At 43.5% G+C, this 27,731-nt stretch overlaps 3 protein-coding genes across 3 annotated transcripts; all 3 read right to left on the minus strand.

The window, feature by feature from the left end:
• Nucleotides 1-943: 943 nt before the first annotated feature.
• LOC118376760 (CRACD-like protein) lies at nucleotides 944-13,280 on the minus strand. The gene is made up of 10 exons (XM_035763524.2): nucleotides 13,213-13,280; nucleotides 11,742-11,880; nucleotides 11,113-11,269; nucleotides 10,842-10,977; nucleotides 10,583-10,744; nucleotides 10,262-10,330; nucleotides 9,946-10,134; nucleotides 8,112-9,805; nucleotides 1,764-2,383; nucleotides 944-1,597 (listed from the first exon to the last, which is right to left on the minus strand). Exons 2-8 carry the CDS (start codon nucleotides 11,863-11,865, stop codon nucleotides 9,428-9,430), a joined length of 1,215 nt encoding a protein of 404 aa, XP_035619417.2. The 5' UTR covers nucleotides 11,866-11,880; nucleotides 13,213-13,280; the 3' UTR covers nucleotides 944-1,597; nucleotides 1,764-2,383; nucleotides 8,112-9,427.
• On the minus strand, nucleotides 8,025-9,303 carry LOC127906037 (uncharacterized). The gene is made up of 2 exons (XM_035763521.2): nucleotides 8,446-9,303; nucleotides 8,025-8,159 (listed from the first exon to the last, which is right to left on the minus strand). The coding sequence occupies exons 1-2, from the start codon at nucleotides 9,301-9,303 to the stop codon at nucleotides 8,133-8,135; spliced, it is 885 nt and encodes a 294-aa protein (XP_035619414.2). The 3' UTR covers nucleotides 8,025-8,132.
• Nucleotides 12,979-27,703, minus strand: LOC118376757 (testis-specific gene 10 protein-like). The gene is made up of 17 exons (XM_052499504.1): nucleotides 27,042-27,703; nucleotides 26,044-26,689; nucleotides 25,745-25,953; nucleotides 24,657-24,812; nucleotides 24,349-24,534; nucleotides 21,989-22,066; nucleotides 21,708-21,859; nucleotides 20,706-20,821; nucleotides 20,333-20,487; nucleotides 20,099-20,154; nucleotides 19,774-19,942; nucleotides 18,274-18,384; nucleotides 17,568-17,753; nucleotides 17,179-17,346; nucleotides 13,760-13,941; nucleotides 13,439-13,543; nucleotides 12,979-13,365 (listed from the first exon to the last, which is right to left on the minus strand). Exons 3-17 carry the CDS (start codon nucleotides 25,823-25,825, stop codon nucleotides 13,182-13,184), a joined length of 2,085 nt encoding a protein of 694 aa, XP_052355464.1. The 5' UTR covers nucleotides 25,826-25,953; nucleotides 26,044-26,689; nucleotides 27,042-27,703; the 3' UTR covers nucleotides 12,979-13,181.
• Nucleotides 27,704-27,731: the final 28 nt, after the last annotated feature.

A 27,731-nucleotide genomic window follows, 5' to 3' on the forward strand; every position in this document is an offset into this window, starting at 1 on the left:
CTTCACAGATCTTCATTGTGAAGGGTTTAAACACTGTTTCCCATGCTTGTTCAATGAACCATGAACAATTGATGAACATGCACTGGTGGAACGGTCGGTAAGAGACTAACACTTTACAGATGGTAGGTAATTAAGGTCACAGTTATGAAAACGTAGGACACTAAAGAGGCCTTTCTACTGACTCTGAGGACTGCAGATGTGGCCAGAGCAATACATTGCCATGTTCGTACTGTGAGACGCCTAAGTCAGCGCTACAGGGAGACAGGACAGACAGCTGATCGTCCTCGCAGTGGCAGACCACATGTAACACCACCTGCACAGGATCGGTACATCCGAACATCACACCTGCGGGACAGGTACAGGATGGCAACAACAACTGCCCGAGTTACACCAGGAATGCACAATCTCTCCATCAGTGCTCAGACTGCCTTCAATAGGCTGAGAGAGGCTGGACTGAGGGCTTGTAGGTCTGTTGTAAGGCAGGTCCTCACTCCTTTCCGTTCACCTTCCCACTCCTGGGCCAGACTACACTCAATCATATGACCCACTGAAGAGATGAGTCTTCAGTAAAGACTTAAAGGTTGAGACCGAGTTTGCGTCTCTGACATGGGTAGGCAGACCGTTCCATAAAAATAGAGCTCTATAGGAGAAAGCCCTGCCTCCAGCTGTTTGCTCTCGATGGTGCACCTGTAGAACACTGTGAGGGCCCTTGGGGACATGCCAGATTTCTTCAGCATTCTGAAGTTGAAGAATCTCTGTCGTGCCTTTTTCATTATGGTGTTCGTGTGGTTAGACCATTTCAGATTCTCTGAGATGTGTACACCAAGGAATTTGCAGTTATTGAACATTTCCACGATGGCCCTATTGATGAGGCAGCCGCATTGTGGTTGATAATAGCTCATTGATGATTGATTGAAACGAACACAATTCAAAATAGTCAGAATACAATTGACAGTATATTTATTCCAGACAACACTTTGAGACAGTTGTTCGAAGGGATCTAGCATGGAGTGATATGTCAAAAGCAGTGAAAAAACTGAAGCGGAGTTTGAACCAGCAACCAACAAGTTACAAGACAAGAGTATGGTCTCTTGTGCCTTAAAAGTCCATACCCCTTGTTTTAGTGATGTTATATGCAGTAAAATATAAGTGATATATAAGTGAAATATAAGTCATTTCTTTTATATTTAATGGTTAGAAGAGTAAGGCACAGTAATGGGAAATGGGTTTTAAACTCTGAATCCAGTAGGTTGAAACAACACATTCAGCAACAAATCATTATTTTATTTCAGTCTTCTCCTTATTCTCTTTAGGAACCCCTTTACCTCACACACACACACACACACACACACACACACACACACACACACACACACACACACACACACACACACACACACACACACACACACACACACACACACACACACACACACACACACACGTGCATTTCTCTTAGTCCATAGCCATGTCACTCCAGGCAAGAGATTTCCTCTTGGCAAGTTCCATCCTGGTTGGCTGATGACGATGATGACGATGAAGAAGGTATCTCAGGCTTTGAGGTGTGAATCTCAATTTGACCATGGCTAGATTCCTCCTAAGATAAAATACAGAGATGATATATTACTAACTAAACTGGCCACATTAATCTTAGTTACAAAATGAAGACTTACTCTGTTTGAGTCAGTTGTTTTTCCTCACCACGTGAACTGACCAGGAAAAACGTCTGACCCTAGTGGTGGGGGGCACAGTCAAATATTTACCATAGTCCCAGTCGGGAGCGCTCTTTCTGTCCATTTCTCCACAGGCATCTTCTCAGCTCTCTTCAGAGACGTGGAGGATCTCTCAGACGCTCCTCGTAGAGCTGGTCTGGTTGGCATGTGAGGTTGGGAGGACGGTTGTGTCAGCTGTTGAGCTGTTCCTTGTGGTGTCGGTTGTAATGCTGTTTGTGTGTTAGGCTGATCTGAAGGCAATGTTTTGAGTTTAGCTGTCAGATGCATTTCCTGTAGGATTGGTCTACGGCATGGTATTGGTTGAGATGGTGATTGTACCACTGGGAGTGATGTTTGTTTTTGCGAGGCTGTTTTTGTGCTTGGCTGTGATTGTGATGGAGGTTGTGTTGATGGCTGAGCTGTTGGTTGTAATCTCGGCTGTGGGGCTGGGGTTGGAGCTGGCCATGGTGATGTGGTGTACTGGGGCGTTGTTGTCCCCCCTGTCCTCCCTGTCCCAGCCTCTGTCTCTGGACTGAGATGCTGTTGGAGACTCCTGGTCTTTTCCCGGGCCATGGACATCCAGACAGGCTCCGATCCAGCTGACCCATTAAACCCAGGGGTCTCAGCCCCTCTTGGGAGCCCCAGAGCAGGTCTGGAGGATGGGCCTTTGTCTGGGGAACAATGGGTGACATTATTTAAATCAAATAAAACTTTATTTAAAAGATACTGTGATGTTTGAGGACCGGAGTCGTGAATCCATTATTTAATCAGATCATCCTAATTTATTCTGTGGTTCATTTGGTTTGGTCGATATTGGCAATATTATGATTGAGGTTGTCGTGGCAGAATCAGAATTATTTCGGTAACATTTTTAAATAAGATGTTTTATTAATTTTATTGCATGCTTATGTGGGATATTTGTCATTAGAATGTCTTCTTTTGGATAATACTGTTTGCAGTTATCCCTTTCCTGCTAGGGCTAAGTTACATTGGGCCCCAGAGAGGGGAAAGGTTAGTCTTATCTGTGAATGTGTTTGTAAACTATTCCTAAACCATGTGAAGGGATGGGGTGATAAATGGGGAACCAGATAGGTGGCTCCACAATGCCTGTGTGCCAGTCACTGTCTCTCTGTGATCTTGTCCAGGAGGGGCGTATTTGATATATGCTAGTAGATAAGGTTTTGTTTTTGGTCATGAGTGGTACCAAGAGCGAGATAAGAACATAGTTTAGGAGACAAAGCTGAACGATAATTTATAGCCAATGCTGTCTGGCTATGTGTGTCTTTGCTATAAAGGATCTCAGTTGCAATGTGTAAGCACTCTCAGAGAATTCATGTATATACACTGAATTGATCTGAGAGTCACAGGGTTGTGATGGAGCTCATGTAATTAAAGATGGACTTTATGATAACTCTGACTTGTGTGTGGTTTGCTCTCATGATTTGGTAAATACAGGAAATTTCCACTACAAGGTGAAACAGAGATCTTATTACAAACAGTGCCCCCTGTAATAATTTGGACAGTGAAGCATGTTTTCTTCTTTTGGCTCTATACTCCAAAAGCTTGGATTTAAATCAAACAATGACTATGAGGTTAAAGTACAGACTTTAATTTGAGGGTATTTTCATCCATATCGGGTGAACCGTTTAGAAATTACAGCAGTTTTTGTACATAGTCCCCCCAATTACAGCAGTTTTTGTACATAGTCCCCCCAATTACAGCAGTTTTTGTACATAGTCCCCCAATTATAGCAGTTTTTGTACATAGTCCCCCCAATTACAGCAGTTTTTGTACATAGTCCCCCCAGTTATAGCAGTTTTTGTACATAGTCCCCCCAATTACAGCAGTTTTTGTACATAGTCCCCCCAATTACAGCAGTTTTTGTACATAGTCCCCCCAATTATAGCAGTTTTGTACATAGTCCCCCAATTACAGCAGTTTTTGTACATAGTCCCCCCAATTACAGCAGTTTTTGTACATAGTCCCCCCAATTATAGCAGTTTTTGTACATAGTCCCCCCAATTACAGCAGTTTTTGTACATAGTCCCCCCAATTATAGCAGTTTTTGTACATAGTCCCCCCAATTACAGCAGTTTTTGTACATAGTCCCCCCAATTACAGCAGTTTTTGTACATAGTCCCCCCAATTACAGCAGTTTTTGTACATAGTCCCCCCAATTACAGCAGTTTTTGTACATAGTCCCCCCAATTACAGCAGTTTTTGTACATAGTCCCCCCAATTACAGCAGTTTTTGTACATAGTCCCCCCAATTACAGCAGTTTTTGTACATAGTCCCCCCAATTACAGCAGTTTTTGTACATAGTCCCCCCAATTACAGCAGTTTTTGTACATAGTCCCTCCATTTTAGGTAAGCAAAGGATTTGGGACAAATTCACTGAAATGTATTAAAGTAGTAAAAAGTGAAGTATTTGGTCCCATATTCATAGCACGCAATGACTACATCAACCTTGTGACTACACATTTGTACATTTTCTGTCTTTTTTTGGTTGTGTTTCAGATTAGTTTGTGCCCAATAGAAATGAATGTTAAAAAATGTGTTGAGTCATTTTGGAGTCACTTTTATTGAAAATAAGAATAGAATCTGTTTCTAAACACTTCTACATGAATGTGGATGCTACCATGACTATGGATAATGCTGAATGACTCAAAAAATGTAATGGTGTGAGGTTAGCATGTCTTGGGGGTAGGATATTTGTGCATCTGTAACTTTCTTACTTTTAGGATTATCAGTAATCATGGTAGCATCCACTTTAACGTAGAAGTGCTTAGAAACATATTATATTCTTATTTATAATAAAAGTGACTCAAGAATGACACAATACATTATTTACCATTCAATTCTATTGGGCACAAAATGATCTAAAACAACCAAAACAAACAGCAAATGTGTAGCGTCATGAGATGTATGTAGTCATTGGATGCTAGGAATATGGGACCAAATACTATCCGTTTTACTACTTTCATAAACATAGAAGTGAATTTGTCCCAATACTTTTGCTCACCTAAAATGGGAGGACTATGTACAAAAAGTGCTGTAATTTCTCAACGGTTCACCTGTAATGGATGAAAATACCCTGAAATTAAAGCTGACAGTCGGCACTTTAACATCATAGTCATTGTATCATTTCAAATCCAAACCTTTGGAGTATAGAGCCAGAGGAAGAAAAAATGCTTCACCGTCCCAATAATTACAGAGGGCACATATTATTATACAGATCTGGATCCAGTTTTGATTGGAGGGGAAATTGCCCACTGATTCAGAAGTGCTCATTATACTGTAACTACTATTGTATGATTATTAGAGAAGTGTTCAGTGGTTCAGTGGATATACAGTGCCTTGCGAAAGTATTCGGCCCCCTTAAACTTTGCGACCTTTTGCCACATTTCAGGCTTCAAACATAAAGATATAAAACTGTATTTTTTTGTGAAGAATCAACAACAAGTGGGACACAATCATGAAGTGGAATGACATTTATTGGATATTTCAAACTTTTTTAACAAATCAAAAACTGAAAAATTGGGCGTGCAAAATTATTCAGCCCCTTTACTTTCAGTGCAGCAAACTCTCTCCAGAAGTTCAGTGAGGATTTCTGAATGATCCAATGTTGACCTAAATGACTAACGATGATAAATACAATCCACCTGTGTGTTATCAAGTCTCCGTATAAATGCACCTGCACTGTGATAGTCTCAGAGGTCCGTTAAAAGCGCAGAGAGCATCATGAAGAACAAGGAACACACCAGGCAGGTCCGAGATACTGTTGTGAGACTACTACCTCTTAAGACTACCCCTCTATACTGCCCCCGTTGGAGAAAGTGCGTGCCCATAGTAAACTGAAAATATTTTTTCCCAAAATTGCTAATATATGCATATAACAATTATTATTGAATGGAAAACACTCTAAAGTTTCTAAAACCATTTAAAGTATGTCTGTATGTAAAGCAGAATTCTCAGGGCAGCCTTTCTCCCAAACTCTCTCTTGTGAAGAGAAAAGTTGGGTCAACTTTGACGTCATGGCCCCCACCCTTCCCAGGCAGCTACCGATCCAGGAACAGTCTCTATCTCTTCAGCGCGATGCCTGCTTTCAAATGGCACATTCATTGTGAGAATCCCACGAGCCCTCGACGTTTGGCGGGCGAAATTGCTCGTGTCCCTCTGAAAAACAGGCACTCTATTGCGCGCGGCCGATTTGGAGTACGTCTTTTTCCATGATCCAGGATTTGAAGCCGGATTGTCTGTTCGCGCTGATCTTTGTTCTACATGCTAAAAACATCATAAAGCTCGATTTTTCACATTGTTTGACCAGTTTAGTGGACATATAATATGTAAATTGGAAGTTTTGATGCGCAAGAGTGCTGGACCAGAAGTCATTTTGGATGCATTTCAGCCGAAGCTGTTAACATGTGCTAATACAGAGACACACAACGTGAAACCAAACGATGTATTGGGTAAGTATGACTCCTTCTACGTCTTCTGATGGAAGAACATCAAAGGTAAGGGAATATTTATGTGGTTATTTGGGGTTTCTGTGGACTCCAAACGTAGAGGAGACATACTGCTAATATCTGAGCGCCGACTCATAGTATAGCCCAGTGAACGATGTCTATAACGTTAAAAATAAATGTAATACAGCGGTTGCATTAAGAAGAAGTGTATCTTTGTAAATATATGTAGAACATGTATATTTAGTCATGTTTATTGCTTGTTATCTGACGTTATCTGTCGGAGGTATCATCATTTCTCCTGACATTTGAGTAGCATTTTTTGAAATGTCGTCATTGTAAACAGAGATTTATGGATATAAATGGCATATTATTGAAAAAAAATTAAATGTACTGTGTAACATGTAATATTACTGTCATCTGATGAAGATTTTCAAAGGTTAGTGAATTATTTATTTTTTAATCCTACTTTTAAATGTTATTTTTTCTGGGACAAAATGGCCACCGCTTGCCTTTTGTTTCGGTGGTGATCTAATATAAATATGTGCTATGTTTTCGCCGTAAAACATTTTAGAAATCTGACTTGCTGGGTAGATGAACAAGGTGTTTATCTTTCATTTGAGCTATTGGACTTGTTAATGTGTGGAGGTTAAATATTTCTAAGAATATTTTTTTGCATTGTGCGTTATGGTAATGAGCTTGAGCTGTAGTCACGATCCCGGATCCGGGATGGGGAGTTCTAAGAAGCCGGATTTGGATACAAAAAGATTTCCCAAGCTTTAAACATCCCAAGGAGCACTGTGCAAGCGATAATATTGAAATGGAAGGAGTATCAGACCACTGCAAATCTACCAAGACCTGGCCGTCCCTCTAAACTTTCAGCTCATACAAGGAGAAGACTGATCGGAGATGCAGCCAAGAGGCCCATGATCACTCTGGATGAACTGCAGAGATCTACAGCTGAGGTGGGAGTCTCTGTCCATAGGACAACAATCAGTCGTATATTGCACAAATCTGGCCTTTATAGAAGAGTGGCAAGAAGAAAGCCATTTCTTAAAGATATCCATAAAAAGTGTTGTTTAAAGTTTGCCACAAGCCACCTGGGAGACACACCAAACATGTGGAAGAAGGTGCTCTGGTCAGATGAAATCAAAATGGAACTTTTTGGCAACAATGCAAAACGTTATGTTTGGCGTAAAAGCAACACAGCTCATCACCCTGAACACATCATCCCCACTGTCAAACATGGTGGTGGCAGCATCATGGTTTGGGCCTGCTTTTCTTCAGCAGGGACAGGGAAGATGGTTAAAATTGATGGGAAGATGGATGGAGCCAAATACAGGACCATTCTGGAAGAAAACCTGATGGAGTCTGCAAAAGACCTGAGACTGGGACGGAGATTTGTCTTCCAACAAGACAATGATCCAAAACATAAAGCAAAATCTACAATGGAATGGTTCAAAAATAAACATATCCAGGTGTTAGAATGGCCAAGTCAAAGTCCAGACCTGAATCCAATCGAGAATCTGTGGAAAGAACTGAAAACTGCTGTTCACAAATGCTCTCCATCCAACCTCACTGAGCTCGAGCTGTTTTGCAAGGAGGAATGGGAAAACATTTCAGTCTCTCGATGTGCAAAACTGATAGAGACATACCCCAAGCGACTTACAGCTGTAATCGCAGCAAAAGGTGGTGCTACAAAGTATTAACTTAAGGGGGCTGAATAATTTTGCACGCCCAAATTTTCAGTTTTTGATTTGTTAAAAAAGTTTGAAATATCCAATAAATGTCGTTCCACTTCATGATTGTGTCCCACTTGTTGATGATTCTTCACAAAAAATACAGTTATATATCTTTATGTTTGAAGCCTGAAATGTGGCAAAAGGTCGCAAAGTTCAAGGGGGCCGAATACTTTCGCAAGGCACTGTATGTTACCTGGGTCTGCAAAGGCATCTACTACCAGGTCAGTATCATCATCATCATCTAAGGATAGAACCAAGACAGTGCCTAGAGGTGAGTACATGCTATTGAAACAGGGCCCTCAGTAGACTGACATAGCTGCAACCGTGTGAGCTAGAACACCTTGTTAGCGCAAAGTCAGTTAGTGCATAGTCCAAGTTAATAGTTATTCAATATAGACTCAGCGATATGACATAGATTCAGAAAGTAAACAGCGTAGTGGGTCAATTTCCTCAACAACTCAGAGCGTTGAACGCGAGGCTCAATTTCTCTGCTGAAGTATCGACGACGTTCTAGAGGACACACGTACCTTGGTTCTCGTTGAGTCTGTTTCTGTCAGGGGTGTATGGGGGGGGCAGTCAGACACTTGTGACGGGCCCTTCCTCGAAGCCTTATTTTCCAAGTCACCCCTGACCTTTGAACTTGTGCCAATTTCGCCTTTGACTGGTTCTGCAGTTGTTGAGACAATATGACACTTAACCCTGAATTCTTGGTCCTTCTCCAAGCGATACTTCAGACTGAGAAGTGGTGCGCAGAAGTGGTGCGCAGCTTCACTCCTCCTCTCCTGCTCCTGATCCTTCTCCTCATTTCCCTCACTCTGCCCATCCCTTTTCTCTCCTCCCTTCAGTCCTGTCTCCTCCACGACTTCTACCTCTGTTTGTACTTTTCTCTCCTGAGGTGAGGGTTGTGGTTGGTTTTCCTTCAGGCCTTTAAATGTGGCCTGCTCTGGTTTTACCTCTTGCCTTCTGACAGACTCCTGATGAGGGTTCTTGGCCACCAAACACTCCCCTCCTTTTCCTTCTGCATTCATCTCCTTGTTTCTCGTCCCTGTGTGGGCTCTGCTCGTGGCGCTCTTGGAACGCTGTCTCAAGGAGGAGGTGAAGAAACTGTTTGCTCTAGGCATTGTGTCTTCATGGCCAGTAGGTAGCCCTCTCCTCCTCTGCACTAGGTCCAATTTGGAGGTTTCTTCATTAACGCCCGACAGTGGGACTGCTGTAGTCTCACTGACAGACTCTCTCTCAGAAGCAGGTCTCTGTGTTTGTCTTATAATGCGAGGGGCAGGGGTAGGTAGAGCAGAGTGGTATGTAGAGCTGCTGGTGTCCGCTAGGCTCACACTCTGTGTGTTTCTGCTCAACCTGTCTCCCTTGTTAGAGGTGGCTGGGGTCATATTCTCCTCTGGCTTCTCTTTTGAGGGAAGTTGATTTGTGGTGGAGTCTGATCCATAGACAGGACTGAGAGGCCTGGAGAGGGTCTTTTCAGATGTAGACCCAGGCCGACTTCCCTGGTCTGAATTATCCTGGATGAGAGTTCTTGGGCGTTTGACCCGGATAGGTTCCCGAGGGCAGGCTCTGGGTCTCCAGGATGGAGGTCTTGGTCATGGGTTCTGATAGAGGAGAGGTCATAGCCTGGAGGTAGAGAGGGTTGGTGGTGACGCGTCCCTCTGTCTCGGAGGACTCTTGTCTCTGTAATACTTCTTTCTGACCACCAGGGGGTACTGACTGCCAGGGCTTCTCCTCAGAGTCTTTTGGAGATGAAGAGAAAGGTCTCTCCCTCTCCTCCTCTTCCTCTCTGTCCTCGTCCTCCGTTCCATCCTGCTCTTCCTCCCTCTCAGACAGGGGCTGGTCTGGGTCCAGGTCACTCAGGCTCTCTGAGCCACGTCTGCTTGCTCTCTAGTAATGACACAGACAAGAAAAACAGCCTGTTAAACCATGGTCTTATATTTACACTGTAATGAAGGTATTCGAGATTGAATGCTGCCCAGTACCCACTATGTGGTGTTTTGATGTTACACTACACAGTGAGATCTTACCAGGGGACCTTTCCGTCCCTTGGCGCTGGCCCTCTGGTTCCTGGGTTTAACAGACATGCGGTAACGGGCGGCAGAGCTGTCCAGGATAGGAGTGTACTGGGCTGGGCTGGTGAAGTCCACTGCAGGGGAGTGGAAACAGGGGGAAGCAGGATTCGGGGAGAGAGGACGGGAGGAGGGCTGGGAGAGGCACTGAGAAAGTAGAAAAGCACATTAACAACTGAAATGGACCCAACAAACATGTTTTCGGTGAATGTTGTTAGGATGATCAGTATGTGAATGTGGGATGTGGTGTAATGCAGACAGGAAGTTGCATCACCTGCTCCTCCTCCTCACTTCCTGTCCCTGCTAAACTCAGAGAGCTATGGTGCCTGTGAGTGTCAGGGAACTGGGGATGGAATGTAGGAAGAGGTGTCAATCAGTCAGTCACACAAGGCGGTGGAAGAGTAATGAGGAATGATGATGATAATGGTGATGATTACATTGTGTTTTGCTTGCAAATGTACCAACAGACTCTACTGACTACAGCAAGGTTTATTCTCTAAAAATAGATGTTATCTCAATGAGACTATCCAGGATAAATATAAGTTAGATCAATTGTATCTATGTGTGTGCAGTATATGTGATCAGCCCCATTCACCTTGTAGGAAGGCCCCTGTGCTGCTCGGTCATGGAACAAGATCTCTGGAGGGCTCTGGGGTAAACCATCATCCTCAGAGGTGGCTCCAGAATCTTCCATTCTCTTTCCAGGGATCAGCAAGGGGGGAGGGCCCAGACACATGTTCTGCCGCTGCAGTTTCAGCTGCCCAATCAGAAACAGTGCATGTGTAATGAGCACACTCCTGGACCAATCACAACAGTAGATTAAACTATAAGGACCCTCCCACCTACGGATTCACCTGCAGTTCTTGTATCCTGCCGTGTACGTTCTCCTGAGACAGAACCCTCGTCGGCTCAGAGGAGCTCTGTGATTGGTCAGCCAGGAAGATGCTGTCATGTGACAGAGCTCTGGACCCCAGTGTATTTGGACCGCCCCTGTAAGTGACACAGGTCAAATAAATGTTTACTACATACATACAGTATTTCCCAGTGGACGTGCTACTTCAACTTGATAACTTGATCAACTGATATGCTACTATTTCCATTGAGTGAAAGAGGTCAGATGCTTACAAACAGTCATCCTCTGAGTCGTCGTCCCCCGGAGCTATGACATCAGCAGTGACATCACTGGCGGACTGGCTCTGTTTCATCCGTCCTTCAGTCTCCTTCCTCTTCAGACGGCCAAACAGACGACTCTTCAGCAGCTTGAACCGAGACTTCTTCCTCCCTGAAACCACCACGAAGTTACTGTCCTACATTTGGTTTTGTTTGCAGAGTCAGACATGAGACTTTTGCTGTGAAGTTCATTCCTGTTTGCATTGCATAATACACTGTATATGAATGGTGCATTGGGAGTGAATGATTTGCCAGCTACGTCTTTCCACGCCCAATGAACCATATTACACAATGTCATAAAATAATGCTGGATAGAAACAGTGCAAGCTTCTTTTTTTATTGTTGATTGATGTGTGATGTGAGAGTATCTGTTCATCCCGTAGATACTGTATATTCAAATAGATTGCCGCTTGTGTTTCACAAACCCCTGTGACATTATCTTTGCTAATGATTGTAAATGCTGTTTCTGATGTTGGGTGTACTGTGCCTGTCCAATCTGTTTAGTTTATTGCAGGATTATCATGTGTCTGTCTCGTCATACAGTAAACATGGTGATTGGTCATAGCACGTATAACCTACTGTACCTGCCTTCTGTTGAATTAGAGTAGGGAAGGGCGACTTTGATCGGGGTGGGGGCCGGGGAAAAACTGAACTCATCATGTAGCTAGCAGGTCTGCATACCGAACACATGCAGTCAGAGTCGGCCATAGCACTTTGGGGGCCCTTGTGAGCAAAACATGTTAGTGGCAGCAGAGAGAAAACATTTGTTTTAGTTCATTTCCTGCAGTTCTACACATTTTGCCTTGGGGCGTAGAGAAAATGTTGCAGTTTAAAGCAAGTTTCAGGCAATTATTAACATTTTGCCATTGGGCTGAGAGAAGACTTATATTGTATATATTTTATTTTAGTAAAAATGTATTTAACCTTTATTTAACTAGGCAAGTCAGTTAAGAACAAATTCTTATTTACAATGAAGGCCTACCGGGGAACAGTAGGTTAACTGCCTTGTTCAGGGGCAGAACGACCGATTTTTACCTCGTCAGCTCAGGGATTCGATCCAGCAGGTTTTCGGTTACTGGCCCAACGCTCTAACCACTAGCCTAATTTCATGCAATTCTACTCATTATGCAATGGGGCAGAGAAAAATGAGCAGTGTTACAGCTAATTTCCTGCAACTCTATTAATTTTGCCATAGGTTGGAGAGAAATAATTGCAGTTTTTAATATGATATCTGAGTGAGAGTGAATAACAATATCAATGGGGCCCCCAGTCGGTAATTTGACCATGATTACTATAAGTTTAGATGGCTCGACTAACTTACCAATCATAACTCAAATTTGCTGACGGGCTAATTGAGTCACCGTCAGTGACTGACATTACAAGAGAAAAACTGATGATGCACAATTGCACCTTCTACTATTCTAACGCTCAACAATAAATCAAAATAACACATTTTGTAAATTGATCCGCGGGCCTACAAAAGGGGGGCCGTGCAGACCACCAGTTTCCCATCTATGATTTAGAGAACAAAGCATCCCAGGGGAAGAGACACACTGAGTGGCCAGTTGAACATGTAGCCTACAGTACCATTCTGCACGGTTCAACTGACGTATGACTGAAAAGTAAACCAGAACAAAAATTATTATTTTTATTAAAGCCCTTCTTTATTAAACATCATTTCCCTCTTTTAGCTGCATTTCATTTGAATCAAATCTTCATCAAAAATATACTGAATGGTAACTCATTTTTGCCTTTCCTCCAGAGAGAGATCTGTTCAGTCATAGAGGTCCTTGAACCCCAGGCTCCTGTCAACACACACACACACACACACACACACACACACACACACACACACACACACACACACACACACACACACACACACACACACACACACACACACACACACACACACACACACACACACACACACACACACACGCACACACACGCACACACACACACACACACACACACACACACACACACACACACAGAGATGTAGAAATATATGTGTGCTGTATTCAATGTGAGGTGTTCAGGGAGAGGGCCCACCTCTCTGGGGATCTCTCTCTGGCCAGGTGGTCTGCGGTGGACCACAGGGGCCTGCTGGGGCTCAGGGAGCGACGCAGGTGAGGGGAGGAGGGATGCAGGCCAGAGGACAATGACGACAGACCCTGACGACGCAGCTCCTGCACTGCCCTCTCCCTAAGAGAGAGAGAGAGAGAGTAAAGCACACGCCAAGTCTTTAAGACAAGCAAGGAGAGACAGACAGACAGACCTCTCAAACCGCTCAGTAGATAGCTGTCTTTTTGTCATGTCCAGGTCAGCCTCTAGCTGTGCCGAACGAGTACTCAATGTAGCCACCTCTCTGCGCTGAGAGCTCCTGAGAGCGAGCGAGCGATAGATAGATAGATAGATAGATAGATAGATAGATAGATAGATAGATAGATAGATAGATAGATAGATAGATAAAACAAAATGTAGAGAGGAAGAGAGAATTGAGGTGGATAGATGAAAAGAGAGAAAACGATGGGAGAGAAACAAAGAGGCAACCGAACAAATCAGAAACCCTTCCAACAGCGACCAAGTGTCTGCTCACGCCTTGCTGTCGGCCGCGGTGAGTTTGTCCCTGAGCAGCTGGATCTCGGTGTGTCTCTCCTGGGAGCTGAGCTGTCGGTGTAGCTCCTTCTCCCTGGTGGACACCAGCATGGATTCCAGGCTCTTCATGCTCAGACGCTCACTGGACAGCTGCTTCCTGAGCAGCTCCAGCTCACACTGCACCTACAAGCACACACACAATGTACTGTTAACACACACACACACACACAAACATGTTGACATACACTACCGATCAAAAGTTTTAGAGCACCTACTCATTCCAGGGTTTTTATTTATTTTTACTATGTTCTACATGGTAGAATAATAGTGAAGACATCAAAGCTATGAAATAACACATATGGAATCATGTAGTAACCAAAACAATGTTAAACAAATCCAAATATATTTTAGATTCTTCAAATAGCCACCCATTGCCTTGATGACAGCATTGCACACTCTTGGCATTCTCTCAACCAGCTTCACCTGGAATGCTTTTCCAACAGTCTTGAAGGAGTTCCCACATATGCAGAGCACTTGTTGGCTGCTTTTCCTTCACTCTGTGGTCCGACTCATTCCAAACCATCTCAATTTGGTTGAGGTTGGGGGATTGTGGAGGTCAGGTCATCTGATGCAGCAGTCCATCACTCTCCTTCTTGGTAAAATAGCCCTTACACAGCCTGGAGGTGCGTTGGGTTATTGTCCTGTTGAAAAACAAATGATAGTCCCACTAAGCTCAAACCAGATGGGATGGCGTATCGCTGTAGAATGCTGTGGTAGCCATGCTGGTTAAGTGTGCCTTGAATTCTAAATAAATCACAGTGTCACCGGAAAAGCACCCACACCATCACACCTCCTCCTCCATGCTTTACGGTGGGAAACACACATGCAGAGATCATCTGTTCACCCACACAGCGTCTCACAAAGACACGCGGTTGGAACCAAAAATCTCCAATTTGGACTCATCAGACCAAAGGACAGATTTCCACTGGTCTAATGTCCATTGCTGTGTTTCTGGGCCCAACCAAGTCTCTTCTTATTATTGGTGTCCTTTAGTAGTGGTTTCTTTGCAGCAATTCGACCATGAAGGCCTGATTCACACAGTCTCCTCTGAACAGTTGATGTTGAGATGTGTCTGTTACTTGAACTCTGTGAAGCATTTACTTGGGCTGCAATTTCTGAGGCTTGTAACTCTAATGAACTTATCCACTGCAGCATAGGTAATTCTGGGTTTTCCTTTCCCATGGTGGTCCTCATGAGAGCCAGTTTCATCATAGCGCTTGGTGGTTTTTGCGACTGCACTTGAAGAAACTTTCAAAGTTCTTGACATTTTCCGTATTGACTGACCTTCATGTTTTAAAGTAATGATGGACTGTCATTTCTCTTTGCTTATTTGAGCTGTTCTTGCCATAATATGGACTTTATCTTTTACCAAATAAGGCTATATTCTGTATACCACCCCTACCTTGTCACAACACAACTGATTTGCTCAAACGCATTAAGGAGGAAATCAATTCCACAAATTAACTTTTAAGAAGGCACACCTGTTAATTGAAATTAATTCCAGGTGACTACCTCATGAAGCTGGTTGAGAGAATGCCAAGACTGTCCAAAGCTGTCAGCAAGGCAAAGGGTGACTATTTGAAGAATCTCAAATATAAAATATATTTAGATTTGTTTACCACTGTTTTGGTTACTACATTTATTTATTTATTTATTTTATTTCACCTTTATTTAACCAGGTAGGCAAGTTGAGAACAAGTTCTCATTTACAATTGCGACCTGGCCAAGATAAAGCAAAGCAGTTTGACAGATACAACGACACAGAGTTACACATGGAGTAAAACAAACATACAGTCAATAATACAGTATAAACAAGTCTATATACGATGTGAGCAAATGAGGTGAGAAGGGAGGTAAAGGCAAAAAAAGGCCATGGTGGCAAAGTAAATACAATATAGCAAGTAAAACACTGGAATGGTAGTTTTGCAATGGAAGAATGTGCAAAGTAAAAATAAAAATAATGGGGTGCAAAGGAGCAAAATAAATAAATACATTAAATACAGTAGGGAAAGAGGTAGTTGTTTGGGCTAAATTATAGGTGGGCTATGTACAGGTGCAGTAATCTGTGAGCTGCTCTGACAGTTGGTGCTTAAAGCTAGTGAAGGAGATAAGTGTTTCCAGTTTCAGAGATTTTTGTAGTTCGTTCCAGTCATTGGCAGCAGAGAACTGGAAGGAGAGGCGGCCAAAGAAAGAATTGGTTTTGAGGGTGACTAGAGAGATATACCTGCTGGAGCGTGTGCTACAGGTGGGAGATGCTATGGTGACCAGCGAGCTGAGATAGGGGGGGGACTTTACCTAGCAGGGTCTTGTAGATGACATGGAGCCAGTGGGTTTGGCGACGAGTATGAAGCGAGGGCTAGCCAACGAGAGCGTACAGGCTGCAATGGTGGGTAGTATATGGGGCTTTGGTGACAAAACGGATTGCACTGTGATAGACTGCATCCAAGTTGTTGAGTAGGGTATTGGAGGCTATTTTGTAAATGAAATCCCAAAGTCGAGGATTGGTAGGATGGTCAGTTTTACAAAGGTATGTTTGGCAGCATGAGTGAAGGATGCTTTGTTGCGAAATAGGAAGCCAATTCTAGATTTAACTTTGGATTGGAGATGTTTGATATGGGTCTGGAAGGAGAGTTTACGGTCTAACCAGACACCTAAGTATTTGTAGTTGTCCACGTATTCTAAGTCAGAGCCGTCCAGAGTAGTGATGTTGGACAGGCGGGTAGGTGCAGGTAGCGATCGGTTGAAGGGCATACATTTAGTTTTACTTGTATTTAAGAGCAATTGGAGGCCACGGAAGGAGAGTGGTATGGCATTGAAGCTTGCCTGGAGGGTTGTTAACACAGTGTCCAAAGAAGGGCCAGAAGTATACAGAATGGTGTCGTCTGCGTAGAGGTGGATCAGAGACTCACCAGCAGCAAGTGCAACGTCATTGATGTATACAGAGAAGAGAGTCGGTCCAAGAATTGAACCCTGTGGCACCCCCATAGAGCCTGCCAGAGGTCCGGACAGCAGACCCTCCGATTTGACACACTGAACTCTATCAGAGAAGTAGTTGGTGAACCAGGCGAGGCAATCATTTGAGAACATGATTCCATATGTGTTATTTCACAGTTTGATGTCTGCACTATTATTCTACAATGTAGAAAATAGTGAAAATAAAGAAAACCCTTGAATGAGTAGGTGTCCAAAAAATTTGACCGGTACTGTATGCTCATGCAAGCACACACACACACACACACACACACACACACACACACACACACACACACACACACACACACACACACACACACACACACACACACACACACACACACACACACACACACACACACACACACAATCCCCTCCATGACTCACAGCCTCCTTGCTGGCATCCAGTTTGACACAGAGCTCCCTGGTCTTCTCTAGGTCAGTCTGAGTGGCGGTGTGTTCCCCCTGGGCCTGTCTCAACTGCTCCTCAGTGTGCAGCAGACTCCTGTTGAGCTGAGACATCTGGCTGCTGCATCTCCGCTCTGTAGACAACGCCTAGGATACACACAACTATAGGAGTCCAGGGTCATCTTCATTATCCACAACATGGTAAAATGTCGCAAAACCTTTTACAAAAGAAAAGTCAAATGTGCTTTTGTTATTGGACAACTTCTGGTAGTCCCACCCTGTTTCAGTCTGTTTGGTGTCTAATGAATATGACCCAGTGTGTAACCAGTGATAATCCCTAATGATAGAGACAGTGAGGTTAGACAGACCTCCTGCAGACTGGCCTCCAGAGCCTCCACCTTCTCCTTGAGTCTGCGTCTCTCCATGTCTGAGGACATCAGCTCCAGCCTCAGCTCGCTGATGCTCCCCTCCACCTGCCGCGCCTGCCCCTCCCAGCTCTCGGCCTGGGCCGACGCACGCCGCCGAGCCTCCTGGTGCTCCCTGCAATCCCGCTCCTGGTGGACACACACACACACACACACACACACACACACACACACACACACACACACACACACACACACACACACACACACACACACACACACACACACACACACACACACACACACACACACACACACATTTTGATTATTTGTTTAGCTCCACAATGAATCAGTGCAAGTGAAAAGGTCTTGGCTATCAATCCCTACCCAACTCCAGTCTGAAAACGTTGATTGCCGCTTATAGTAAGCACAAGGAGGAAAGGGAAAAAAACATTTTCAAAAAGGAATTGATCTGGAACTCAAAGGCTGCGTTGACACAGAACCCCAATTCTGATTATTTTTCCACTAATAGGTATTTTGACCACTCAGATCGCTCTTTTGACAATGTTTGGGCTAAATATCAGAATTGGACTGCCTGTGTAAACGCAGCCATAGCTACTCTGGATGAGTTATAATTAGTTCGACAAGACATAACTAACAGATCACAGATTGAAATATCATCCATTCAGTTACAGCAGAGGGAGGGTACCTTGGTGGACAGCAGGTTCTCGGTGCGGGAGATGTCAGCCACATAGTCCTGTACCTTCCTCTGCAGCTCATTCACCTCCTGGGCAGAGTCCTCAGAATTCAGCTCCAGGGCCTGGACAGCAAAACAAACTAGACCTTACAAAGTGTTTGTGAGATTCTAAAGAGATAATGGCCATGAGGTTTGGTATATCATGAATAATATGGCATCCTAGTGTTTTCTACTACTGTTTGCCCAAAACAATCACCTGGGATGAAAAACTATTCTGGACCATGAGCTAACATTCCAATCCTTGCCACTCCTGTCACTTGGCAAATGTCATAGAGTACAAGGAGTGGAATGTAATAGCTGAACAGAGACAGATACCAGGCTGCATACCATCCTCCCTCGAAATAGTAGAGATTAGAGAAATGTCGATAACCTTACTCTTGTGAGATATTTTTAAGGGTTATATTGAGACTCACGTGTAAATGAAACGTTACTTTGGTTTGTAAGGATTCAGAGATTAGTTTTATTTTGAGAGTTTATCAAGCATCTTTGTCAAACTAACGTTAGTTAGCTAATGTACACCTTCACGCTTGGTATAGGACGGAGAAATGCTACTGTTCTGATAAATCACTGCGCATCACCTGTCCCATCAGCCCAGCCAGGTAAGTGGAAACATCCAGACAGTCTTAAAAAAAAAAATATATATATATATATATATATGTGTGTGTTCACCTTCGTTAACCAGGTAGGCTAGTTGAGAACAAGTTCTCATTTACAACTGCGACCTGGCCAAGATAGAAGCAAAGCAGTGCGACACAAACAACAACAGAGTTACACATGGAATAACACATGGAAGTCTTTATACAGTGTGCAAATGAGGTAGGGTAAAGGCAATAAATAGGACATAGTGGCGAAATAATTACAATATAGCAATTAAACATTGGAGTGATAGATGTGCAGAAGATGAGTGTGCAAGTAGAGATACTGTTGTTTGACAGTTCATTTTTCGCGTAATCCCGCCCAACGCAAATTACTATTGGGCGCGGGGCTCTCAGCCTCCCTTGAACGTTGCGCTGATTGAGGGGATTCGATTATCTGTCCCGGGGTGTCACTGTGTAGGAGATTGTATCGGGTGAAAAGTGATTGCATTCGTTTTTGAATGCAATCAAAACTGTTCGCTGCTCTGGCCCCCCAATGGTGGAACAAACTCCCTCACGACGCCAGGACAGCGGAGTCAATCACCACCTTCCGGAGACACCTGAAACCCCACCTCTTTAAGGAATACCTAGGATAGGATAAAGTAATCCTTCTCACCCCCCTTAAAAGATTTAGATGCACTATTGTAAAGTGGCTGTTCCACTGGATGTCATAAGGTGAATGCACCAATTTGTAAGTCGCTCTGGATAAGAGCGTCTGCTAAATGACTTAAATGTAAATGTAATAATTTGGTTGATAATTTCAAAGTTAAAAAATAATAATTGTGCTCTGGTTTGGTCAGAAAGTGCTGTATCTGACCTGGTTGTTGAGGCGGCTCATGTTCAGTTCCTCTTGGAGTTGAGCATTCTCCCTCAGGGTGGAATCCTTCACCTTGGCCAAAGCCCCCAGCTCCTCCCCCGCATCCCCCAGCCTCCTCCTCAAAGCCTCCAGCTCCCTCTCCCGCCCTGCCAGCTCCTCACGAATGCTCCTGGGAACAGAAAGGTCACAGCCAGGGGTCAGAGTTTCGAGGTTAACTTACACAGGTGGTGCAATCCGTATGCGTTTCTGAGTGAGCCTTAGTATGGTGACCTGGCATCTGATGCTGCTGTGTGAAGCTTTGTGGTACTGGACAACTCAGACTCACTCTGCTGATGTCTCCAGATCCTCAATGGACAACCTGAGATTCCTGATGCTCTTCTCCTGAAGAAAAACACATGGAAACCAAAGAGACCCTCACTCAATCACTGATATTAGACCAATGTGTCACATCTCATGAGGTGATATCCAAGTGGGCATTTCAACTTCCTAAAGTGGCTGGCAGGTAGGTAGGCTAGCAGGTACAATTGGCTGTGTGTGTAGTTAGTGTTCAGTTGATTACTTTGTCGTCCAGCTGGTTGTGGGCTGAGTTAAGGAGGTCAGTCTTGTTCTCCAGATGCTCCTGTAGGGAGTCTCTCCTCTGGTCCAGGTCAGTGATGGTGGACTGTAGACTGCTCACCTCCTCTCTTAGACCAGACATCTGCCTCAGTAGAGAGTCTGACACAACAGATAAGGCTCAGTTCGGTAAGGTTGAAATAGCGTTATTACACACACACACACACACACACACACACACACACACACACACACACACACACACACACACACACACACACACACACACACACACACACACACACACACACACACACACACACACACACACACACACACACACACACACACACACACACACACAGACTTTGTCTCCTCACCGTTCTTCTCGTCCAGCAGTTTGTTCCTCTCCTGAGAGTTCTGTAGTTCTCCGATGCGGGAGGTCAGTCTGCGCTGGCTGTCACTCAGGGCGTTCTGTGTCTCACTGTTGGACAGTCTGAACACACACGTGCGCGCACACACTTAAAAGGATGCTATAAAAGGGATTAAATGGAAGTTATAGAAGCAACGGTTGGGGCCACAGTGTATCCTGACCCCTCCTGTCTCAGTCTCCAGTATTTATGCTGCAGTAGTTTATGTGTCGGGGGGGTAGGGTCAGTTTGTTTTATCAGGAATACTTCTTCTGTCTTATCCGGTGTCCTGTGTGAATTTAAGTATGCTCTCTCTAATTCTCTCTTTCTCTCGGAGGACCTGAGCCCTAGGACCATGCCTCAGGACTACCTGGCATGATGACTCCTTGCTGTCCCCAGTCCACCTGTCCGTACTGCTGCTCCAGTTTCAACTGTTCTGCCTGCGGCTATGGAACCCTGACCTGTTCACCGGACGTGCTACCTGTCCCAGACCTGCTGTTTTCAACTCTCTAGAGACAGCAAGAGTAGTAGAGATACTCTTAATGATCGGCTATGAAAAGCCAACTGACATTTACTCCTGAGGTGCTGACTTGCTGCACCCTCGACAACTACTGTGATTATTATTATTTGACCACATCTTGGCCATGTTCTGTTATAATCTCCACCTGGCACAGCCAGAAGAGGACCTGCCACCCTTCATGGCCTGGTTCCTCTCCAGGTTTCTTCCTAGGTTTTAGCCTTTCTAGGGAGTTTTTCCTAGCCACTGTGCTTCTACACTTGCATTGCTTGCTGTTTGGGGCTTTAGGCTGGGTTTCTGTACAGCACTTTGAGATATCAGCTGATGTAAGAAGGGCTATATAAATACATTTAATTTGATTTGAACAGTTCCCACACGTGTCCAGTATGTGGCTGATGCAGGAAGTGAATCCCCAACCACATGACTTCATACATCAGTGCTGGTTCCTTGCTTACCTCAGCATGACACACTCGTTCCTGGTCCTGCTGTGTTCGTCCTCAGCAGCGGTCAGCTTCCTGCCCAGGGTGTGGACCTCCTCCTCCAGCCCCATCATGGACTCCCTCATCAGGGCAAGACGGCTCTTCTGGTCGCCCCGCTCATGCTCCAGCTACAGCAAGGAGAATCACCATGAAATGCAATTAGCAGAACAAACATTCCATTCCAAACTAAGGACATTTAAAGAGTGTGTCTGTTCTAGTCATTGTGTTTCTATGGAGGTTTTCTCCTCCTCACTCACAGTGAGAATGGCTGTCTGCAGGTCCTCCACCCTCTGCTCCAGATGAGCCCTCTCACTGATGGCTGTCTCCTGAGAGATCTGACAACACGCAACACACACATAGACACTTTCTCTCAGCAGGATACACACCCACACTTTCATTGGTAATAGACCGTAATCTAGCCTGGGCTAAAGCAAGGAAATCATGTTCTGATGCTGATTGGCTTATTTTTAGGCAGTTACGAAACAAGTGTTCTTATCTTCTCAGGAAGGCCAAGTCTGAATATTTTATGTCTGTTACCACTGATAACCTAAATGACCCTAGAAAGTTTTGGAAGGTTATTAAGTCTATGTCTGGTAACAGTAATGTTAATGAATTACCGTCATGTGTTTTGAAGGACAGTTGCTATATATGACAAAACTGAAATGCTAAATAGTTTCAATGAGCACTTTGTATCACCTGGTAGGCTGTTTGATTCAGTGTCCTCTGTCTCTGTACAACCCTGTGTGGATGAACCAGTGAGAGCTGGTCATTTCATAGCTGAACCACTTACATCTCTGTTCAATCTAAACCTGGAATATACTGAAATTCCAAAGATCTGGAAATCAGCATTTGTCCTACCACTTTTAAAAGGGGGAGATCCAACTCTTTTAAATAATTATAGGCCAATCTCAAAGCTGTCACCCCTGGTGAAAATACTTGAGGCCCTTGTAAGTGAACAGCTAAAATAGTTTTTATTTACTAACTCTATTTTATCAATGTACCAATCGGGCTTCAGGAAGAAGCATAGCACAATTACAGCAGCCATGAAGGTTTTAAATGATATCACTGAAGCCATTGACAAAAAACAGCACTGTGTCTCACTTTTTATTGATCTCTCGAAGGCTTTTGATACTGTTGATCTGTTATAAGGCAGAGATTGTCGAGTGTAGGTCTTTCGGAGCATGCAGTTTGGGGCGGCAGCGTAGCCTAGTGGTTAGAGCGTTGGACTAGTAACCGGAAGGTTGCGAGTTCAAACCCCCGAGCTGACAAGGTACAAATCTGTCGTTCTGCCCCTGAACAGGCAGTTAACCCACTGTTCCTAGGCTGTCATTGAAAATAAGAATGTGTTCTTAACTGACTTGCCTGGTTAAATAAAGGTAAAAATGGTTTGCTAACTATCTGTCTGATAGAACTCAGTGCACTCAATTTGATGGGCTGTTAAATTGTCTGTCTTGAATGGTGTGCCCCGAGGCTCTGTACTTGGTCCTCTCTTATTCACTATATATGATTTAGACAAAATGCACATGTTTATGCTGATGATACTGTTGTGCCTCATCTCTTACAAAAGCTTTCCAGAACATGCCAACTGTTCAACATATCTTGTGTCAATTGAAGCTTATCCTCAACACTGACAAAACTAAACTAATGGTGTTTTCTAATGCAAGAACCTCTGAACCTTTCACCTATTACTACCTGTCAGGACAAGGAGATTGAGGTTGTAACCTCATATAAATATAAAATATCTTGGAATTTTAATTCGCATATTTTAAATCGCATATTCAACAACTTACAAAAAAATTGAAGCTGAAATTGGGATTTTATTTTAGGAATAAGGCCTGTTTTTCATTTGAAGCCAGAAGGAGGCTGGTAATCAGCTACATTTATGCCTTTACTAGGCTATGGGGATGTTTTATGTATGAATGCTTCCGCTCAGTGTTTGAGATCAATTGACACTCTTTACCATGGCACTTTGAGATTTATTTTAAACCGCAAAACCCTTACGCACCACTGCACTTTGTATACCAGGGTTGGCTGGCCTTCTCTAGTCACTCGTAGGCTCAGGCACTGGTATACTTTTATTTACAAAGCCATTTTGGGTTTATTACCTTTTAATTTGTGCATTTTTATTGTTCAGAAATGTGGTGGGTACTCTCTTCGTTCGCTGAACTTTATCCTGCTAACTGTTACAAATGTCCGAACCGAATTTGGTAAAAGGGCTTTCATGTACTCTGCGCCATCGTCTTGGAACACCTTACAAAAAACTTTTAAACTGGAAGAACTTGTCCCGATTGGTGTTTTTAAATCACTGATGAAGGAGTTTGAGGCTGATTCCCTGACCTGTCAATGTTTTTAATTTGCTGTTTTATACTCTTGTGAGTTCAATGGTTTTTACTAGATTACTTGTAGTTTTTCATGTTGTCTGTCTGTAATTTGTTTGTAATGACTTAGTGCTGCCTATCTTGGCCAGGGCGCTCTTGAAAAAGAGATTTGAATCACAATGAGTCTTTCCTAGTTAAATAAAGGTTCAACATTTTTTTTTTTTTAATTGGTAGTCAATAAATGGCAATGCTGGAACACTCAGAAGTAGATTATTGTCCAATCTGGTTAATATATTGACCTTGAGTCTCTCCCTCAGACTGTCCCTCTCTGTGCTCATATGGTGGAGGTCGACCTTGGCCTCGTCTCTCTCCGCCTCCACGCGCTTCAGGATGCTCTGAGCCGACACAGTGACACTGCTCTTAGCTGCGCGCGACGACTTGGATTTCAGTACCTCGCGACGCAGCGACGCTATCTCCTGCTGGGCCTGATGAAGAAAGGAATTGTTATCAGCAAAATGATTTCCTATTCATTTGGTCCTGAGCGAAGAAAAAGTCAGACAAAACGTGTTTTGTTGGAGTTAACTATTCCTTTAAGAATGGTACTGGCCTGCTGGTAGTGCATGCTGGTCTTGTCTCTGTCGGCAGTCAGAACTCTCACGTTGGCCTGGATCTCTGACAGGTGGCGCTCATACTTATCCAGCATGTTCTGCATCTCGTCCCGCTCTCTCAAGACCCTGATCAGCTCAGAATCATAGCTGCTCCCCTGCCCAAAACAGGGGAACAAGACATGATGTCAGATTTCAAAAGAGTACATCAGCTGTTACATTAGTATTATGACAAAGTGCTCACAGTCCAGGAGACATTGGTCAGAAATTAGATTTTTTTTCTGATTAATATGGAAAAAGTAATATTTGAAGTAATATTTATTTACAAAATGGTATGTCCACCAATTTTTCACATTTGTATTTTTTCATCAGAAATGATTGCTTATGGGTACCTTCGTGTGTGTGTAAAATATTACTGTTCTCAGATGTTTAATGAATAGATTTTAGTGTGTATGAAAATGTTCGTTTTTTTGCTAAATGCTATATTGTTTCACTGGAATGGAATGTTGGTATCCTGTATATTTGACTGTGATATGTGGTCGTCTCACCTAGCTACCTTAAGATGAATGCACTTACTTTAAGTCACTCTGGATGAGAGCATTTGCTAAACGACTAAAATAAAAAAATGTAAATGTTTCACAGGTATTATATTACTGAATTCATGTTTATTTAATTATTTTATTATATTGATGTCAAAAATGTATCATTTCTACAGTTCTTTATTAAAAACGTTATCATGTATTACATTTGACTGTGTAAACCCTAGCAGTGCTACTTATTTCTCTGAGAGTGAGCCGGATATATAGCGTTTTGCTAAGAAATATGATTATTTGTCTCTCTGAATGAAACCATCAAGTAATATACTTAAAAAAAAAAGACATGTCTGTCAGTGAACAACCCCATGCCGTGATTAGATAGTGAAAAAAAAAACTCCAATCTTTTTCATAATTTCTTTAAGCAATCAAAGCTAATTTACCAATATTTCTGAAAAATTATATATATAGCGTCATTTATACATTTATAACACTGAAGATGGTGTAACAAATCCCTATTTACATTTCTAGTTAATATTAGACAGACATTCCTTTACCTTGACAGGGGACTGGCGGGTGGGGCTGCGGCTGTGGAGGTGCCCCCGACAGGGGCTACAGGAGCACCTGCCCCTCAGCATCCTCCTCAGGCTGTCTGCTTCCTGTCTGTAGTAGTCCCTCTCCTCCTCCACGCTCCGCAAGAAGCTGTCCAGACGAGAGCCACGTTTCCCCCTGCTGCCTGGCTCTGTGAACAGGACCTGCTCTCTCTCTGTAGGATAGCCAACAATGTTACATCACATTCTGGCATCTCGTTCTCCACTACCCCCTCTCCTCTCAGTCCAGCCCCAGAGTAACTCACCTGTGAGGCTGAGCTTCTGCACCAGTCTGTTGACTGTCCCTCTCCTGGTGCAACTGGTCAAGTAAGGCCTGCAGGTCCTGCTCCTGATTCTGCTCTACTGTGGGGTTCAACTGGGTCTCAAGTTCTATTGGTTCAGTGTCTGCCGACTCGCTATCCTGAGACATAGCCCAGAAGCCAGGGTGGATGGTAAATGTAGGCTATTGATTATACTATTTTCTTTATGCCTGTTGAATTAGATTGCAATACAGTGGTATCAGTCGTGGTCTTACAGGTGTCACTTTGGTGATAGCGCCCTCTAGTGACGTGATCTTCCTCTGCAGGTTTTAGATGATGCTCTACAAAACCAGACCCCAAGAAATCTTGCATTGATTCAATCAGACATTCACTCATCCATTGTGTTCAGTATTCACATCGCATCCCCTCTTAGGCACACAGTAAGTCTACCTCTGCATGCTGTGTGTGGTCCTCTGTTGTCTCCAGTGTGAGGCCCTGCTGGTCCTGCTCTTCCTGCAGCTGAGCTGGTGTACTGATATGGCCTGGCTCCTGCTGGTTCTCCAAAGACAGCTCCTCCCCCCTCTCCTCCCCTCACCCCCTGCTGAAGCTGCACCTCCTCAGCCTGCACACCAGCCACACTAACCTCTGTCGCCTGACACAGGAAGTGCAATGGGGATTAGGTGAAAATAAATCAAATATGAAAATGTGTCAGTATCAAGCTGATAGATTTTTAAAAAACTAACAAGAGTGCCTGATTTATGACACACTGCTCTAAACATTTTACGTTGTCATGGTAACCAAGCATATTCAAACTTGACCTTGCTACTGAGTATGAATGTATTATAAACAGCGCTGTATTGGATTTCAAAAGATTGCTAGTTTGCAAAGTAGTGTCTTCCAATCACTGCAATCTTGCTAATGACGCTAAACCTACTGCGTGTCTAAGTAAAACATTAGATGTAAACAAAAACAAATAATGGTTGAGAGAGAGATCTTCAACTTACTTTATGGATGAAATAGTTACAGCTGTAGCTATCAAATAGTTTACGTGAGGTTATCTGGATAAATCACAGGGATTTGCTGTTGTAAACCCTGAATGGCTCCAAAACCGCTTCTTCATACGGGATACACGATCTGACCAATCAGATGTCAGGATTCGATCGGAATTCGAGATGTCGCAAGTTTGCAAGCCAATCAGCAAAGGCCCTTTTTTCACAGTGTGCGTCCATTACCCTGACAACGTAGTGACCCGGTACTCCACACACTGACAACACGTGCTGATAATGTTAGCAGAAGATCATGTTAGCCTAGTGAAATTCCAAGTCTAAATGCAAAAGTATTATGCATCAGAATGACTGATTTGACTGCATTGCAGTGTTCTATGCAATTTATGCTACCATTTTTAAATAAAAGGAATGCACCCCCAGGCTTCAAATAAATCAAAGTTATTTTGCCTTCGTCAGGATTAAAAAGTAGGCTACTATAATAAATTGCACTGTCAATCTGTTTTGTGGGAGCCTAGCTGCTGTCTCTCTGCAGTACATGATACTTCCATATAGTGAGCCTTTTGTAGCTGCTTTTGCAGAAGTGTTAACCTGTTAGTTTGTTGATTTTGAAAAATAAGCCAAAAATAATATTTAAAATCCAACCCAGACCCTCAGGAACGAGTAAATCCTTTTTGAATCAATATACGA

Source organism: Oncorhynchus keta, chromosome 37, assembly GCF_023373465.1.
Source record: "Oncorhynchus keta strain PuntledgeMale-10-30-2019 chromosome 37, Oket_V2, whole genome shotgun sequence".
Lineage (NCBI taxonomy): Eukaryota > Metazoa > Chordata > Actinopteri > Salmoniformes > Salmonidae > Oncorhynchus > Oncorhynchus keta.

Coding starts and splice junctions, on each gene's coding strand:
- LOC118376760 (XM_035763524.2), bottom strand. CDS start 11,865: ATGGCCGACTCTGACTGCATGTGTTCGGTATGCAGACCTGCTAGCTAC. Junction 10,331..10,582: donor CACAGGGGCCTTCCTACAAG/GTGAATGGGGCT, acceptor TTCCATCCCCAG/TTCCCTGACACTCACAGGCA. Junction 9,806..9,945: donor AGGGACGGAAAGGTCCCCTG/GTAAGATCTCAC, acceptor TGTCATTACTAG/AGAGCAAGCAGACGTGGCTC.
- LOC127906037 (XM_035763521.2), bottom strand. CDS start 9,303: ATGACCCCAGCCACCTCTAACAAGGGAGACAGGTTGAGCAGAAACACA. Junction 8,160..8,445: donor CAGACTCAACGAGAACCAAG/GTACGTGTGTCC, acceptor TTCTATCCTTAG/ATGATGATGATGATACTGAC.
- LOC118376757 (XM_052499504.1), bottom strand. CDS start 25,825: ATGCTGAGGGGCAGGTGCTCCTGTAGCCCCTGTCGGGGGCACCTCCAC. Junction 22,067..24,348: donor GTCTGAGGGAGAGACTCAAG/GTCAATATATTA, acceptor GCGTGTTGTCAG/ATCTCTCAGGAGACAGCCAT. Junction 18,385..19,773: donor TGAGCCGCCTCAACAACCAG/GTCAGATACAGC, acceptor TTTGCTGTCCAG/GCCCTGGAGCTGAATTCTGA.